General features: G+C 36.2%; 1 protein-coding gene across 1 annotated transcript in view; it reads left to right on the top strand.

The window, feature by feature from the left end:
* The window catches only part of LOC107681248 (probable voltage-dependent N-type calcium channel subunit alpha-1B), a 125,430-nt gene that overhangs the window by 37,783 nt on the left and 73,957 nt on the right, over nucleotides 1-13,690 (top strand). The window contains exon 7 of the mRNA XM_016477489.1: nucleotides 10,452-10,555. Coding sequence (XP_016332975.1) covers nucleotides 10,452-10,555 — 104 coding nt within the window. The remainder of the gene's footprint in view (nucleotides 1-10,451; nucleotides 10,556-13,690) is intronic.

Genomic DNA, 13,690 nt, shown 5'->3' with positions numbered 1-13,690 from the left:
TGCCGCTGATCACAGCGTGAGTATAAGTAGGCAGCAGATGCAGCGCATATTCAGCTTTTCGCTTCGGAGCCGAGCGATCACATCGTTCTGCTCCTGACTACTCTAGTGAGAGAAGAAGACTGAAAGAGTTCAGCGCGCTCTTTGGGAGCTCTTCGTGTTGGCGGTACGGCGCTTCAGCGGTGGTGGTTTCCCGTGTCGAGTGGGTTGCACAAATCAGGCTGCACTACCCCGTTTGTGTTGCAGGTGATCATCTCCCCCTGTGCGCATCAGCACGCTAAAAGAGCTTTTTCTCTAAAAGAGCAATTTCGGGTGCGTCTTTTTAAAGACGACGTTGCGTGGCAAACATGACGTTACGTCTTTGTAAAGATGATGTGGGTCTTGCTATAGACAACATATCACCCGGGCATTTCTGGATGCGGTCGTTACCTGGCGCTGGGTGATGGTCACGATCGCTGCCTCACATGCCTGGGCATCTAGCACGCTGAGGTGGCGTTTGTGGATGAGTCATGTTATCATTGCGGGAAGATGTTAATCTCGGAGTCGCGGGCCAAGCTCCGTTTCCTCAAGGGGCGGAGTTCCATTGCCTCTGCCTTGATCTAGTTCTCCTCTTGGCGGCAGCCAGGGGGGGCTACACGTCTCCGTTCCCTCCTTCAGGGAACGAGGGTTACCACACGTAACCGAGACGTTTAGTACTCACATGCTGTTAAAGCCGCTTTCTGTATGTGTGCACTCAGAAAACCGTATATCAGAAGTTTAAACTAATATGGTTTAATATGGCATGATTTCAGCGCGATAAATATGATAATCAGAACCAAAACAGATGTTTTTTAGCAGGTACGATCTGTAATGGCGCAGCTCTATTCTGGAAAAGGGGGTGGGGAGCAAGTAGCTCCTCACTGCAGAACACAAGATCCAGGGGGCCCATATCTAGGGGTGGAAATTGGTAGGTTTAGGGGTGGAGATGGGTGGGTTTAGGGATCAGGGGGTGGAGACGGGTAGGTTTAGGTATATGTAAGGTGGGGGAGTTGGATCTGGATCCAACCACGCCCCCTGGATTTTGTGTTCTGCAGTGAGGGCCATCCCTGGGGAGCAGCATCTCAGTTACATTTAAAGAGACAGGCACGAAAAACAGCGTGTTTCTGCTTCCACTCAAAATAGGCATTTTCAAAATGATATAATAAATGATCTGTGGGGTATTTTGAGCTGAAACTTCACAGACACATTCTGGGGACACCAGAGACTTATATTACATATTGTAAAAAGGGGCATAATATGTCCCCTTTAAACAATTCTCCTGATCCCAAACTTTTGAATGACAGCATATCCCATAGCAACGATAGCAAGTGTAACATATCAGCATTTAATTACTGTAAGTATATAATATTTCAGTGTTTAATGAAAGGATGTCTCCATCTGTGGATGTATCCATGCCTATTGTTTCTTTTGTAAATGGTGTTTAGAGTTGGCGCTGGCAGTTAAGCAGTGAATTATGCTCACTTCTTTTCTGATCTATAGGGGGCTCTGGTTCATCTTCCTTACACCAGCATGAATAATCTCTATGCCTGTTTTTTTAATTACCTAGTGTCTTTCCTTCCTCTCACCAAGACCAAAAATATCATGATTAATCACAGTGTCCTATGAAGCTATTAGTGTTGAATTTAGCCCTGTGGTTCTGGTGGATATATAGAATTTGTAAATGGTCAGCTCTCCATCATGAAGAAAGAGAGTGTGTGTGTGTGTGTGTGTGTGTGTGTGTGTGTGATTGTGTGTGTGTGTGTGACAGCAAGGTAATAGTAATAGGAGATCTTTAGGAAGTGTTCGAAAGGCAAATGTGGGACATATTTGATTGAGATGTTGAGAAGGAGAAGAAGAAGCTGATCCATGTGGTGGCTTGTCTCATTTTCATGTCATTGCTTTAAAATCCTGAAGGCTGATGGTTCTGGAAGTGCATGATTAAGGAAAAACACAAACTCTTACAGGAATCTGCATGTGTGGTATCCGTATAGTGGTATGAGACTCATCCTCAAGGTTAGTGGATGAAAACTAAAATGTATGTATTATATTTAGACTATTAGAGCTTAGACTGTATTTAGACTATAACTATTTTATATATAGTATATATTATTTTCAGTATATTTCAAATATATAATTATCATATATTTTATTAACCCCTTTAAAAAATTATAAAAAGTACTTTACAAAATCTGCTTTGTATGCTCAGTTTGCAGTTAGCTTTGTCCTCAGATGGTATGGACAGTGCATATATTGGTTTAATTGAATGATAAAGCAGACATCTGGTTCTCGAAGTGGTAAGCAGCATTTGGAATGACAGGGATAATGCTCGTCTAAAGTCTTAGATCTTTGAGTTCAGCTCATGAAAAATGGGGGAAAAAAGGGGGCATTAACATCAGTTAATGATGTAATCAAACAGACGATGAACACTTTTAACAGCAATGATTATATGTTGCAATCAAACTTGTAGCAAAACTTGGTAGTTTCATACAGTTTCATTTGGTAGTTTCAAACATCATACCAACAGTCAAACGTGGTGGTGGTAGTGTGATGGTCTGGGGCTGCTTTGCAGCTTCAGGACCTGGACGATTTTCCATAATTGATGGAACCATGAATTCTGCACTCTGTCAGAAAATCCTGAAGGAGAATGTCCGGCCGTCAGTTTGTAACCTCAGGCTCAAGCGCACTTGGCCAGTTGTTATCATTATTTCAAAACTGCATTTTGTATTTACTCGGGTTATCTTTGTGTAATATTAAACTTTGTTTGATGATCAGAATCTTTTAAGTGTGACAAATATGCAGAAAAAAAAAACAGGAAGGGGGCAAAAACCTTTTCACGGCATTTTTTTAATAATTATTTAATTATTAAAAATTATATTATAATTAATAATTTTTTTTTTTTAAATAGGGCTGTCAAGTGATTATTTAAAAAAAAATCTAATTAATTACTTAATGTAGCCTAAATTAATGAGATTAATTAATTAACATGCACATCATGTGCCAATTAAAGATAAAGTTATTATTAAAGATAATAGTTATCATTGTGCTCATTTAGAAAAAAAAACACTGAATAGACATTACAGAAAAGTAGCTGAAATATAAGTAACTTTAGAAATATTTTAATTCAACATACAAAAATACAAATAAATAGTGAAATATTAAATTATTTAAAACAAAGATACTCTATATACAACTAAAAGTGCCAGTTTAATTAACATGCACATCATGTGCCAATTAAAGATAAAGTTATTATTAAAGATAATAGTTATCATTGTGCTCATTTAGAAAAAAAAACACTGAATAGACATTACAGAAAAGTAGCTGAAATATTAGCTTTAGATAGAAATATTTTAATTCAACATACAAAAATACAAATAAATAGTGAAATATTATATTATTTAAAAAAAAAAAAAAAACGCTACTCTATATACAACTAAAAGCGCCAGTTAGGTGGTGGCAAATACCTGTCTTAAGTCAGTGAGTCATTCAATCAATCATTCATTCAAACAGCTGATTCATTCAGAAACGAAGCAAGTGACTGCCTTTATGAATGGTTCACTGAATCATTGATTCACTCGATTAGTTTAAAAACGTGGATTCATTAATGAAACTGCTGTGTGTTGATCAAAGACGCACAGTTCTCCTAGGGCTTTATTTTCATTAGTGAAATAAACACCTTTACCTTATCTTCATTTTTATGTAAAAACTGTTGTGTAACATGTTTTTGTATTTCTACCAGCCAATGATGATTCTGAAAGAAAACACGCAGTGTTTGTTATAGTAACACATGCAGCTTTCACGCGCATCTGACAGAACCGCAGTATTATAAATGCACGTCTTTGAATGAGCGCTGTAGTGTATTCTTCAATTGCTCAGGTAATGTCAATACGACCCATTTCAGGAGCCTGATGTGTTTTCTTGGGGTACTGTATGCATGCTGACTGCTGAATTCCTTCAAGTTTTATTGCTCCATTAATGTTTTTCATTAATGGAGTTTATAGAAGCTTAGTTCATAGAGAAATTGAACATTATTTACTCAACCTCATGTTGTTCCAAACCTATAAGACGCCCATTAATCTTCAAAACACAAACAAAGATATTTTTAATAAAACCTGAGAGATTTCTGCCCCTCCATTGAAAGTCCATTCCACCAAAATTTGACAATTTAAAATGTGAAAGAGATCATAAACATAATCCATATGAATCAAGAAGTTTAATCCAAGCCTTCTGAAGAGACACAAGTGCTTCATGAACAGATCTAATTTGAGCTTTTGTTCATATGTAAACATTGGTCAATGCACAGACATAGAGATCATCAAATATGGTAAGCAAACATGGAAGCTCAGCCGTGTTTGCTTGATGCACCAGGACAATCCGTATTGGTTCTTGCTAATCAAGCAAGCATCAAGTTATTTTTTGGTTATGTGCCATGAAGTTCTGTCATCATTTACTCATATTCATACTCATTGTATTGTTTGTAGAAAAGACTTTGGATATTTCAGATAGTTCTGTTTTTTTTTTTTTCTTTTCTTTTGCCTTTCAAAGAGGAAAGTCAGTCATACAGATTTTGGAACAATATGAAGGTGAGTAAATGATGACAGAATTAGCATTTTTGTCTGACATGTTCAACCTTTTATCCAATCAAAACTTGTTGAACTGTTCTTGCCATGTTTCCGAAAAGGATGCATAAAATTACTGAAATTTTATGAAAACCGTACATTGATGCAATCATAAAAATAGTGAGGCATGAACACAAATATATGCTGTTGTAAACAGAGAGAAAGCATGGTATTCCAGTCTGACTGTGCAGAAGATCTTTTTGTCAGATGAATTGATGACTAGATAAGGTGGAGATGAGTCTCTAGGGAGTGCTTTAATGGTGTACTCACCATATATCTCATCTCCCTGTTCACATCTTCACCAGGGACATTCCCTGACAGCTCTTTAACCTCAGTGGGAAGAGAGAGAGATGCACAGAAAGAAGAGGAGAAACAATATGAGAATTACCTCTGATTTGCTCTTAATGCAAAAAATCACATCAATTTATATTTCTGTAACATCAAATCACTAAACAGTCACACACCCTCATTTTGCTAAGCAGATGATTGCATGAACATACTACTACTGTGCTAGTTCTTTTCAGACACCGCAAGTTCTCATTGGTTCTTAAAGAGCAATTGTGCGTGCTAACGTCGGCCGTCTCCTCTCTAATTAGGTCTCCTCGCTACAGAGTCCAGGCTGGAAAGCAGAATATATGTATCAAATCAGTGGCTTCTCTCCGGAGATCAGTTTGCTTCCCCTCGGTTCCTCGTTTTCTAATTTCTAATAGAGCTCTGATAGGCTTCAATCAGTGTGCAGCTCATTTGCAAGAGTAGCCAGAGAAATGGTGTAATATCTCTGGAATATTCAACTCAGACATCCAGTTATTTTTGGGGCATGTGCAATTAATTTTTTAGAACTCTGGTTATTTCATAACCACTTATGTTAATTTCACACACTACAGTTTTAGACCAGGGGCCAGATTCATTAAATATTCTTAAGAATAAAATTTGCTTCTTATTTTCTGACTGTAACATAAATAAATAAAAGATGGAATTATATATTTTCCATCTTTCCATTATATAATTTTTGATAATTTGTTATACTATAGTCCATTTATGTAAATGAGTATAGCAAAATAAAGTAAAATGTGACATTATACCCAAACATTCTTCATACAGTGGACTACCAGTAAAACTTATAAAAATGTAGGACCAAAAATTATTCAGACACTTTGACCTGACCATGTTTTGCTTAAGTATTTTTTTTAATTGCTAATGCGACCTTTTTACACCACAGACTGAACAAAATTAAGCATTGCTTGGTAATTGGTTGACCTAAACTGGTATTATCTAATTGTATACTTAAGTTTAACAGCTGACAGCTATTCAACCTAATTCATTACATAGCTTTCTATTAAAGTTATCTGACATTATCAAGATGAATTTGTTGTGATGCAGTTTAACTCTGAGTTCTTGTCATATTTTATTACTATTTTCTAAACTATAGCGAATTAACTGATAATGTGAGAAATCTTGAAGGCGTCTGAATAAATGTTGGTTTGACTGTGTTTATATATATATGTGTGTTAGGATATTAAGTAAAGATCATGTTCCATGAAGATATTTTGTAAATTTCCTTCTGTAAATATATTAAAACTTAATTTTTGATTAGTAATATGCAATACTAAGAACTTCATTTGGACAACTTTAAAGGCGATTTTCTCAATATTTCGACCCCCCCAAGATTCCAGAATTTCAAAAAATGTATGTATGTATCTCGGCCAAATATTGTCCTATCCTAACAAACCATACATCAATGGAAAGCTTATTTATTCAGCTTTCAGATGATGTATACATCTCAATTTTGAAAAATGTACCCTTATGACTGGTTTTGTGGTCCAGGGTCACATATATATACTGTATATATTAAGCAGATATTTTATATGTTTACATTTTCAAGTATTGCACTTTATTATAGACAAATATTTTATGCTAAAAACTGTTAACATTTTTTTCAGATGTTTGTGAATGTGGTCCTAAGTTTGAATCCAAGGACATTGTATTTCTGGTTTTCCCCAACACTGTTTGACTTTGTTTGTGTGACATTGTGTTATTTATGTCATATTGTGTATCTCTGTAGCACTCTAAACAGTAGCATCTACCAGGTGGCTGTGTGACGCTGTACAGTCACTCAGTCGACAGGGTGATCTGTGTGGTATATGGCGACCATGTTCCCTGGCATTCAGCATTGTTAGTATGATAGCCCTATTGATCAATCTGCTGTTAAATGTTTAAAAGTAGCGCCGCAGGGAGCAAAGATGGATCATGTTTGGATCCACAGGTGTGTGCCAAGTCCTGTCTGGTCTTGTGGTTTACTGGAAGAACATTCACCTATAAAATAAACCCCTTCATTCGTACTGCACTCAATCTCCCAGTACGTGTGAGGTTGGTAGTGAAATGTATTTAGTTTTTTTTTAGTGCTTTGCGGATTTCTCTTGTAGATTGCATTATTTAATAAGCCACAATTTTGGACAAGTTAGTAAAATAGTCATTTTGTTTTGTAGTTTTGGCATCAGACAGAATGTAGACTGTTTTACAGTCTGTTGCAATTGAGTGTAATGGCCGCTGGATTGCTGTTCCCTCGAGCAATAGCACACTGTTTCTCTGTTTCTCTCCTCCTATAAGATGACATCCTCCTTAAGTGTTCTTCTGCACACTGGGCTTTCAGTCCTCCGGGGTCCTTGATGAGAGGTCTAATGACAGATGAATGTTCCTAGATTCTGCCATCCAGACCTTGGCTCTCATAGAGATAATCTGATTATCCCAGACACTAGAACTTTACGTCAGTGGAAAATTAGAGGCTAGTATCCATTCTTCCTCATCCTCTGTGCTCTTCAATTCTCTGTAGACGCACTGTATAAGCAGCTCTGTTCCAAAACTTCATCACTTCCTACTGCCTACGTAGTCAGCTACCTTCTAAAAGAGCATCTTAAAAGGTAATTGAAACTTATAATTGACTGATTTGGAACAATTTATATACAGTAAGCAGAAAGTAAGTACACCCCACCAATTGCATTCCGCACAGGATATTTGATTTTAAATTGATTTCAACAGTTTGGTGTTAGCATGTTGCTAAGCTAATGATGTGATTACTCTAAGCATCAAAAAGCATAGTCAAATACTTAGTAAAATAATACATATTTACATACACCGACTGTTATATTGATTCAGCATTGAATGACATGCATAGATTTGGTCAGTGAAAAGCAAACAAACAAACAAAAAACATCATACATTTATTCAGCAAGGATGCATTAAAGTGATTAAAGGTGACAGTAAGGACATTTTTAATGTAACAGAAATGTGTGATTTCAAATAAGTGCTGTTCTTTTGAGCTTTCAGTTCATGGAAAGTAAGAGAAAAAAATGTATTAAAATTTCTACAAAAATATTAAGCACCTGTTTTCAACATTGATAAGAAGAAATATTATGCACCCAATCAGCATAGGCCTATTAGAATGAAAGATCGTGTGACACTGAAGACTAGAGTAATGGCTACTGAAAATGTTGCTTTTAAAATTACATTTTAAAATATATTATCATAGAAACTGTAATAATATTTTAAACTATTATTGTTTTTACTTGATTTTAGCCAATATGGTAGCATAAGTTTATCTGTTTAATGACATTTTTGCTTTATTTTTATTTTTATTTTTTTATTTTTTGCTTTGCAAAATTTCCAATCCTGTGAAATTCTTATTGAAAATACTGGGTTTCCCTTGAGAAAATTTCCATAACAATGCTAAATGTGATTACACCCAACACAGGCTCTGTCTCACTAATTAACGTTAAGGGTAAGAAATAGACATTAATAGAAACAATAATGCCAACTAAGAGAAAGATTTTGCTCAATTGATTTGTCCCTTTAGGCTCTGCTGTGTCTCGTTAATGATAGTGCAGTCATAGGAAATGAATCAAATCTCTAATTGTCTTTAGTGGGATGAGAAGCACACTCACAGGAATTTGATTACAGCCTCTGTGTTCATATGCTGTCTCTGAATTTATTATAGGCCATTCTCGTTGATTTTTGTTTTATTTACACATAAATGTCTAGAAAAGTATGTAAAGGATAGAGGAGCCACAGTATTAGCTACTGGCCATTTTGCAGATGTATGATATCTTTTTTACAGTGAACGGTGAAAAAACAGTTGTGATTTTTCCACATGACAAATAGTTAAAGATGTCAACAAACACAACAGCAGCATAAATGTAGGCAGCAAAACAATAAATAGTAGCATAGCTTTATTTATTCATGCCCCAGTGCATTGCTGAGAACTCGATTACCACATTCATCACAGTTTTATTATCCACAGATTCCACATCTTGCTTAGATATGCTCACATTTCACAGAAATTCAGATTTTTTTGTGCTTCTAGTTTATGTGCAGGGCCTATTCAAATGTATTTGCTGTACCTGATTTTCTCAGACTGCATGCTTTTTCTCAGACTGCATATGCCCAGCCCTAATTTGTGTATTGTTTGCCATTTTAAGAGCAGATGTATTCACACCTCACAAAATGTGGTAAGGAAGTTGGAATGGAAGCACTGGATAATTGGCCCAGGTTAAATTGTTAACCATTATACTGCCTCTCATGTCTGGTTAGCAGATGCTCTTGTCATTAGTGTGGTAATCTTGTGAAGACTGTATTCAGCATTCCGTCAATCCCCATATCACTCGAGAAAACACAAGCCTGTGATGCAAGGGCTACAGAAAACATCTAACCCACCAGACCACTGAGACAATGTCATGCATTTTGGCTACTGAACACATATTCATTTAGTATGTCAAGACAATTTTCAGGCTTTAGAGGAAGTGTAGGCGATCCACCATTGTTTCTCCCACCCTCCGAATGAGATGAAACTGTTTCAGTGCCGTCTCCTTTTTTCCTGATGTCAGATGGCGTTCATCCAGTTTTAAAAGATGAATCACTACAATTCCTTTCAGACCACAAGGATGGCAATATTTGGCAACCCACCCTGCACTGGACTTGGTTTAGAATCTGTTCATTTTAAAACAAAAATGTTTGGCTAAAGAGATACTATTGTACTGTCATCTTTCATTCGGATGCATGAAACCGTAACCGATATAGACTTTAGCAGTAATAAATAAATTATAATTAAGAAAAAGTCAGTCACACAAATTCCCTACAGTGCTGTAATAAATGTAATACTCAGAGGAGTGGAGATGCAGCAATGGAATTAGGCTCCGACTGCTTTACTGCTCTTGCCAAAAATGCAATTTTAGAGCTAAAGCAAGTAAGATAAAGGGACAGAGGTAGGCACGACGAGCCGGTTGCCTTAGAAACAGCTGTGTAAGAGAGTAGAGGGGGTTTAAGGATCTGTATGTGTCTGCTGAATCAGCATTCTCCATGATCCCCTAACAATCACAACCAATATGTTAGAGCAATTCGCGAATAAATGGGTGCTAGGAGAAATCTTCTCTTAGCATGCCTCATAAACACTTTGTGTACGGCCCGGTGTTGTATATGCTGTTGAATCAAAGAGAAACTCTGTCAGTTTCACTCACTAGTCTAAAACGATCTTCTTTAGAGCGATGACCAGTAGATTGGATTTCACATTCTTTTATACCTTTGCAAAGACCCTGGGATCTCTGCAAAAAGCAATTACTTGGACAATAAGAAGGATTATGGCTGTATAGGTATGGATGTGTTATTGTGAAATGTGTTAAAGAGATTATTCCAGGGGCTGTTATTGAAGGATAGGGGGTTCAAGAGAAGCCTGTGGAGATTTGGTCTCCTCCAGGTTCTTCTGATGTTTATTTCTCTCTGTACCTCTGTTCCTTCTCAGTTTCTACTCGCATTACTTCTGTCTCTTTGCAGGCCAATGATGCCTCAGGGAACACCTGGAACTGGCTCTACTTCATCCCACTCATCATCATCGGTTCTTTCTTCATGCTCAACTTGGTTCTGGGGGTGCTGTCAGGGTGAGTCTGAAATCAGAGTCATCAAATTAGTCCAAACAGCGTGGGAATTTTTTGGAACTCTGTGTTGTACACATGCAAGTAAACTTTTTCAGGATTCTTAAAAAGTGTCTTAAAAGTATTTCTTTAAAGTAAATTCCTGGCCAGGGGTTGCTAAAGATGACATAGTCATTAATGGTAGAATGGAGGAACTATTTATTTATTTGAGAATGCCTTATATTCAGAAATTAATTAAATTAAAGTAAAATTTAATTTAATTAAAGTAACAAAGAGGATGCGGTGAGAAAGGATGTGTTCAAATTTGATTTTAGCTTGAATTTAATTAATTCAAATTATTTAGGTTATTTTTTTTTGTATACTGTATATTTCAATTTAATTCAGTATGAATTACCTATAAACGAATTATCATTCAACCTATGGGATATTTAAAAAAACATTAGGTGGTAAATTATAACTCTTTAATTAGTTAATCAGAATTAATTAAAATTAACAAGTTAAAATAATAATAATTAATTATTGCTTTAAATATACCTATTCCTTGCAATTAGTTAAGTATTCTTCCTATCATTTGCACTTGGTCAGTTCAGTTCAGATCATCCATTTTACTCCGGTCTCAATAGAAAGGGATGCAAATTTCATGTAACCCACTAAACTAATTGTTCACTTTTAGAATTCATGATCTTGTTTGGCTGCACACATACATTTAAACAATTTGGAGCCAATACAAAGCATACAGTATCCATTTAATGCTTATATGCGAAGCAAACAAACAGCATCCATTTAAAATTATTCATGGGATGCCTCTTATAGCTATTAGGTGGACTCTTTTGAAATAAATGGGCTTTCCTAAACCATTGAAAGCCTCATAAAATAATTTCTGTCCTACAGGTTGGAATCTGTTCACCTACAGCTTATGCATATCCAGAGTAGAAGCAACGTTAAGTGCAGTAGAGCCCTGTTTCTCAATTCGATTAGGCAGCTCTATTTTGCCAATGCAGTGTTGGTCACAATTAGGTTTTTATTCCATCAATTGTGATTGAGCCAAAAGCCACATACACTCTCTATAAACAAATAACACACCCTCACACTAAAGCATCTTTATTTTTCCCTCATGCTTTAAGTCTCTCTCTCTCTCTCTCTCTCTCTCTCTCTCGCTCTCTCTCTCGCTCTTTCTCTCCCCCTCTCTCCCCCTATCTGTTTGCCTTATTCTCTCTCTCACACACAAATACTGTTTTAATGGAAAGTCTCTGGATGAATGCTTTGTGGTGAACTCTAGCTGCTGGTGGGATTTAAATTTATGATTTCCTGGAAATCCTCAAATGTTCACTGTATGTCACTGAATGGCTCTTAATGTCTGCGTTGCTGTTGTGTGGCATTCAGTATTTATTGTTGCTCCTTCAGAGGGACTCTAACGTCCTTTGACATCTCTGCTTTCAAGGCTTTAGTCGAAAAGATTCATTCTCACGTGGTGATGCTGGTCTCTCTCTCTGAGGAGTAAAGTAATCCTAGAATGACAGGAGAGCTATGAGAGTGAGAGTCTTTCCCTTCATGCTTTATCTTTGGCATAATTTCATCAAAGAACACTGAAAAAATGGATCACGGTTTCCACAAAAATAATAAGCAGCACAGTTGGTGTTTTATAAGCAGCAAATCATTATATTATAATGATTTTTGTAGGATCATGTGACACTGAGTATTTGCTACTGAAAATTCAGGTTTGCCATCAAAGAAATAAATTACATTTTAAAATATATTTTAAAACAAAACAGTTTTTTTAAACTGTAATATTTAAAAATATTTTTACTGTGTTTTTAATCAGATAAATGTAGCCTTGGTGAACATAAGAGACTTCTTTCAAAAACATAAAAAACTTACCGACCCCAGATTTTAAGAAAGAAGTGTATGTAACAAATAAGACAATTGTCGACATGCAGTAAGATTATAGAGCCATTTCATTTGGGTAGCATTTGGTGTTTTTGAGAAATAAGAATTATTTTAGTTTTGTGTTTTGATTTTTGTATTTGAACATTGTTCGAGACATTACTGAGATTTCTTCAAAAATTCTAGTGGTGACGTGAGGTTGCTTGGATCTTTTTCACAGAAGACAAATCTGAGAATCAGACCTTAGCAATAATACATTTGTTTGTACAATGCAGTTGTCACTCCTGTAATTAATCACACGCTGTGTGTTATAATACTGATGAACTTGCCACTGTGTCCATATACACTCTTTCAGTCCCCCATCCGCTCTCCCTCTCTGTTGTTCTCTCTTAATTTTTCATGCTCTCTCATTGCCCTTCAAGTAATGTTATCAGTCTCTACTCTTACAGTGTGAAATTTATTCATTTAAAGCTGTTTTTAGCTTTAAAGGTGAAACAGGCCCTCAAAGACACATTCTTGAGAGGATTTGCATTTAAGTTGTTTTTTTACGGTTACAACTGGCAGAAAATGTTCATGTGCACAGCACATTCAGGGATGTGTGTTTCTGTGTGTATGGAAGTGACAGAATATTTATGCAGTTTTTACCATACAGGGACTCTATCTGTTTTTATGTGCTGTGAGAGCTCTCTAACTATGTATCTGTCCTCATGGTAACCTAGTTCAAAACTACTGTGCATTCAAGATTGCTTGTGCAGCCTCCAAATTATCACACTTGCAAAGGCTTTCTACAAACTCCTTCTGAAGTGTGAAATGTCTACACACCACAGGCCGCAAAGTATGACGGGAGCTCAGGAGCAGATCGAATTAGGCTGAAATAAAGTGTTACATAAAGGCATGGCACAGGCTTCTCTAGCTGTGTCCTTCTCCTTGTGAGAAAGTGAGCTGGCCCAGAAGACTTTGCAGCAGTTATGTTGTTTTGTTTCCGTCGCTTAGACTTAAGTCTAATTGTCTTGAATATTATATTATATTATATTATATTATATTATATTATATTATATTAATTATATTAAGGAATGTTGGTCTTTGTTTTGTTCACCACTTTCTTTTTTTTTACCTTTGCTAGTTTACTTTAAACGGTTCTGCAGTGTGAAAATGTATTTTTAAAAATACAAATATTGCATGTAATTAGACTTGTGCCGGTATTCGGTAATGCGATATATCACGGTAATGACTATGCACGATATTGTTATCGTGGGC

Source organism: Sinocyclocheilus anshuiensis, unplaced genomic scaffold, assembly GCF_001515605.1.
Source record: "Sinocyclocheilus anshuiensis isolate Anshui unplaced genomic scaffold, SAMN03320099.WGS_v1.1 scaffold1495, whole genome shotgun sequence".
NCBI classification, from domain to species: domain Eukaryota; kingdom Metazoa; phylum Chordata; class Actinopteri; order Cypriniformes; family Cyprinidae; genus Sinocyclocheilus; species Sinocyclocheilus anshuiensis.
This window is presented reverse-complemented; position numbering and strand designations above follow the sequence as displayed.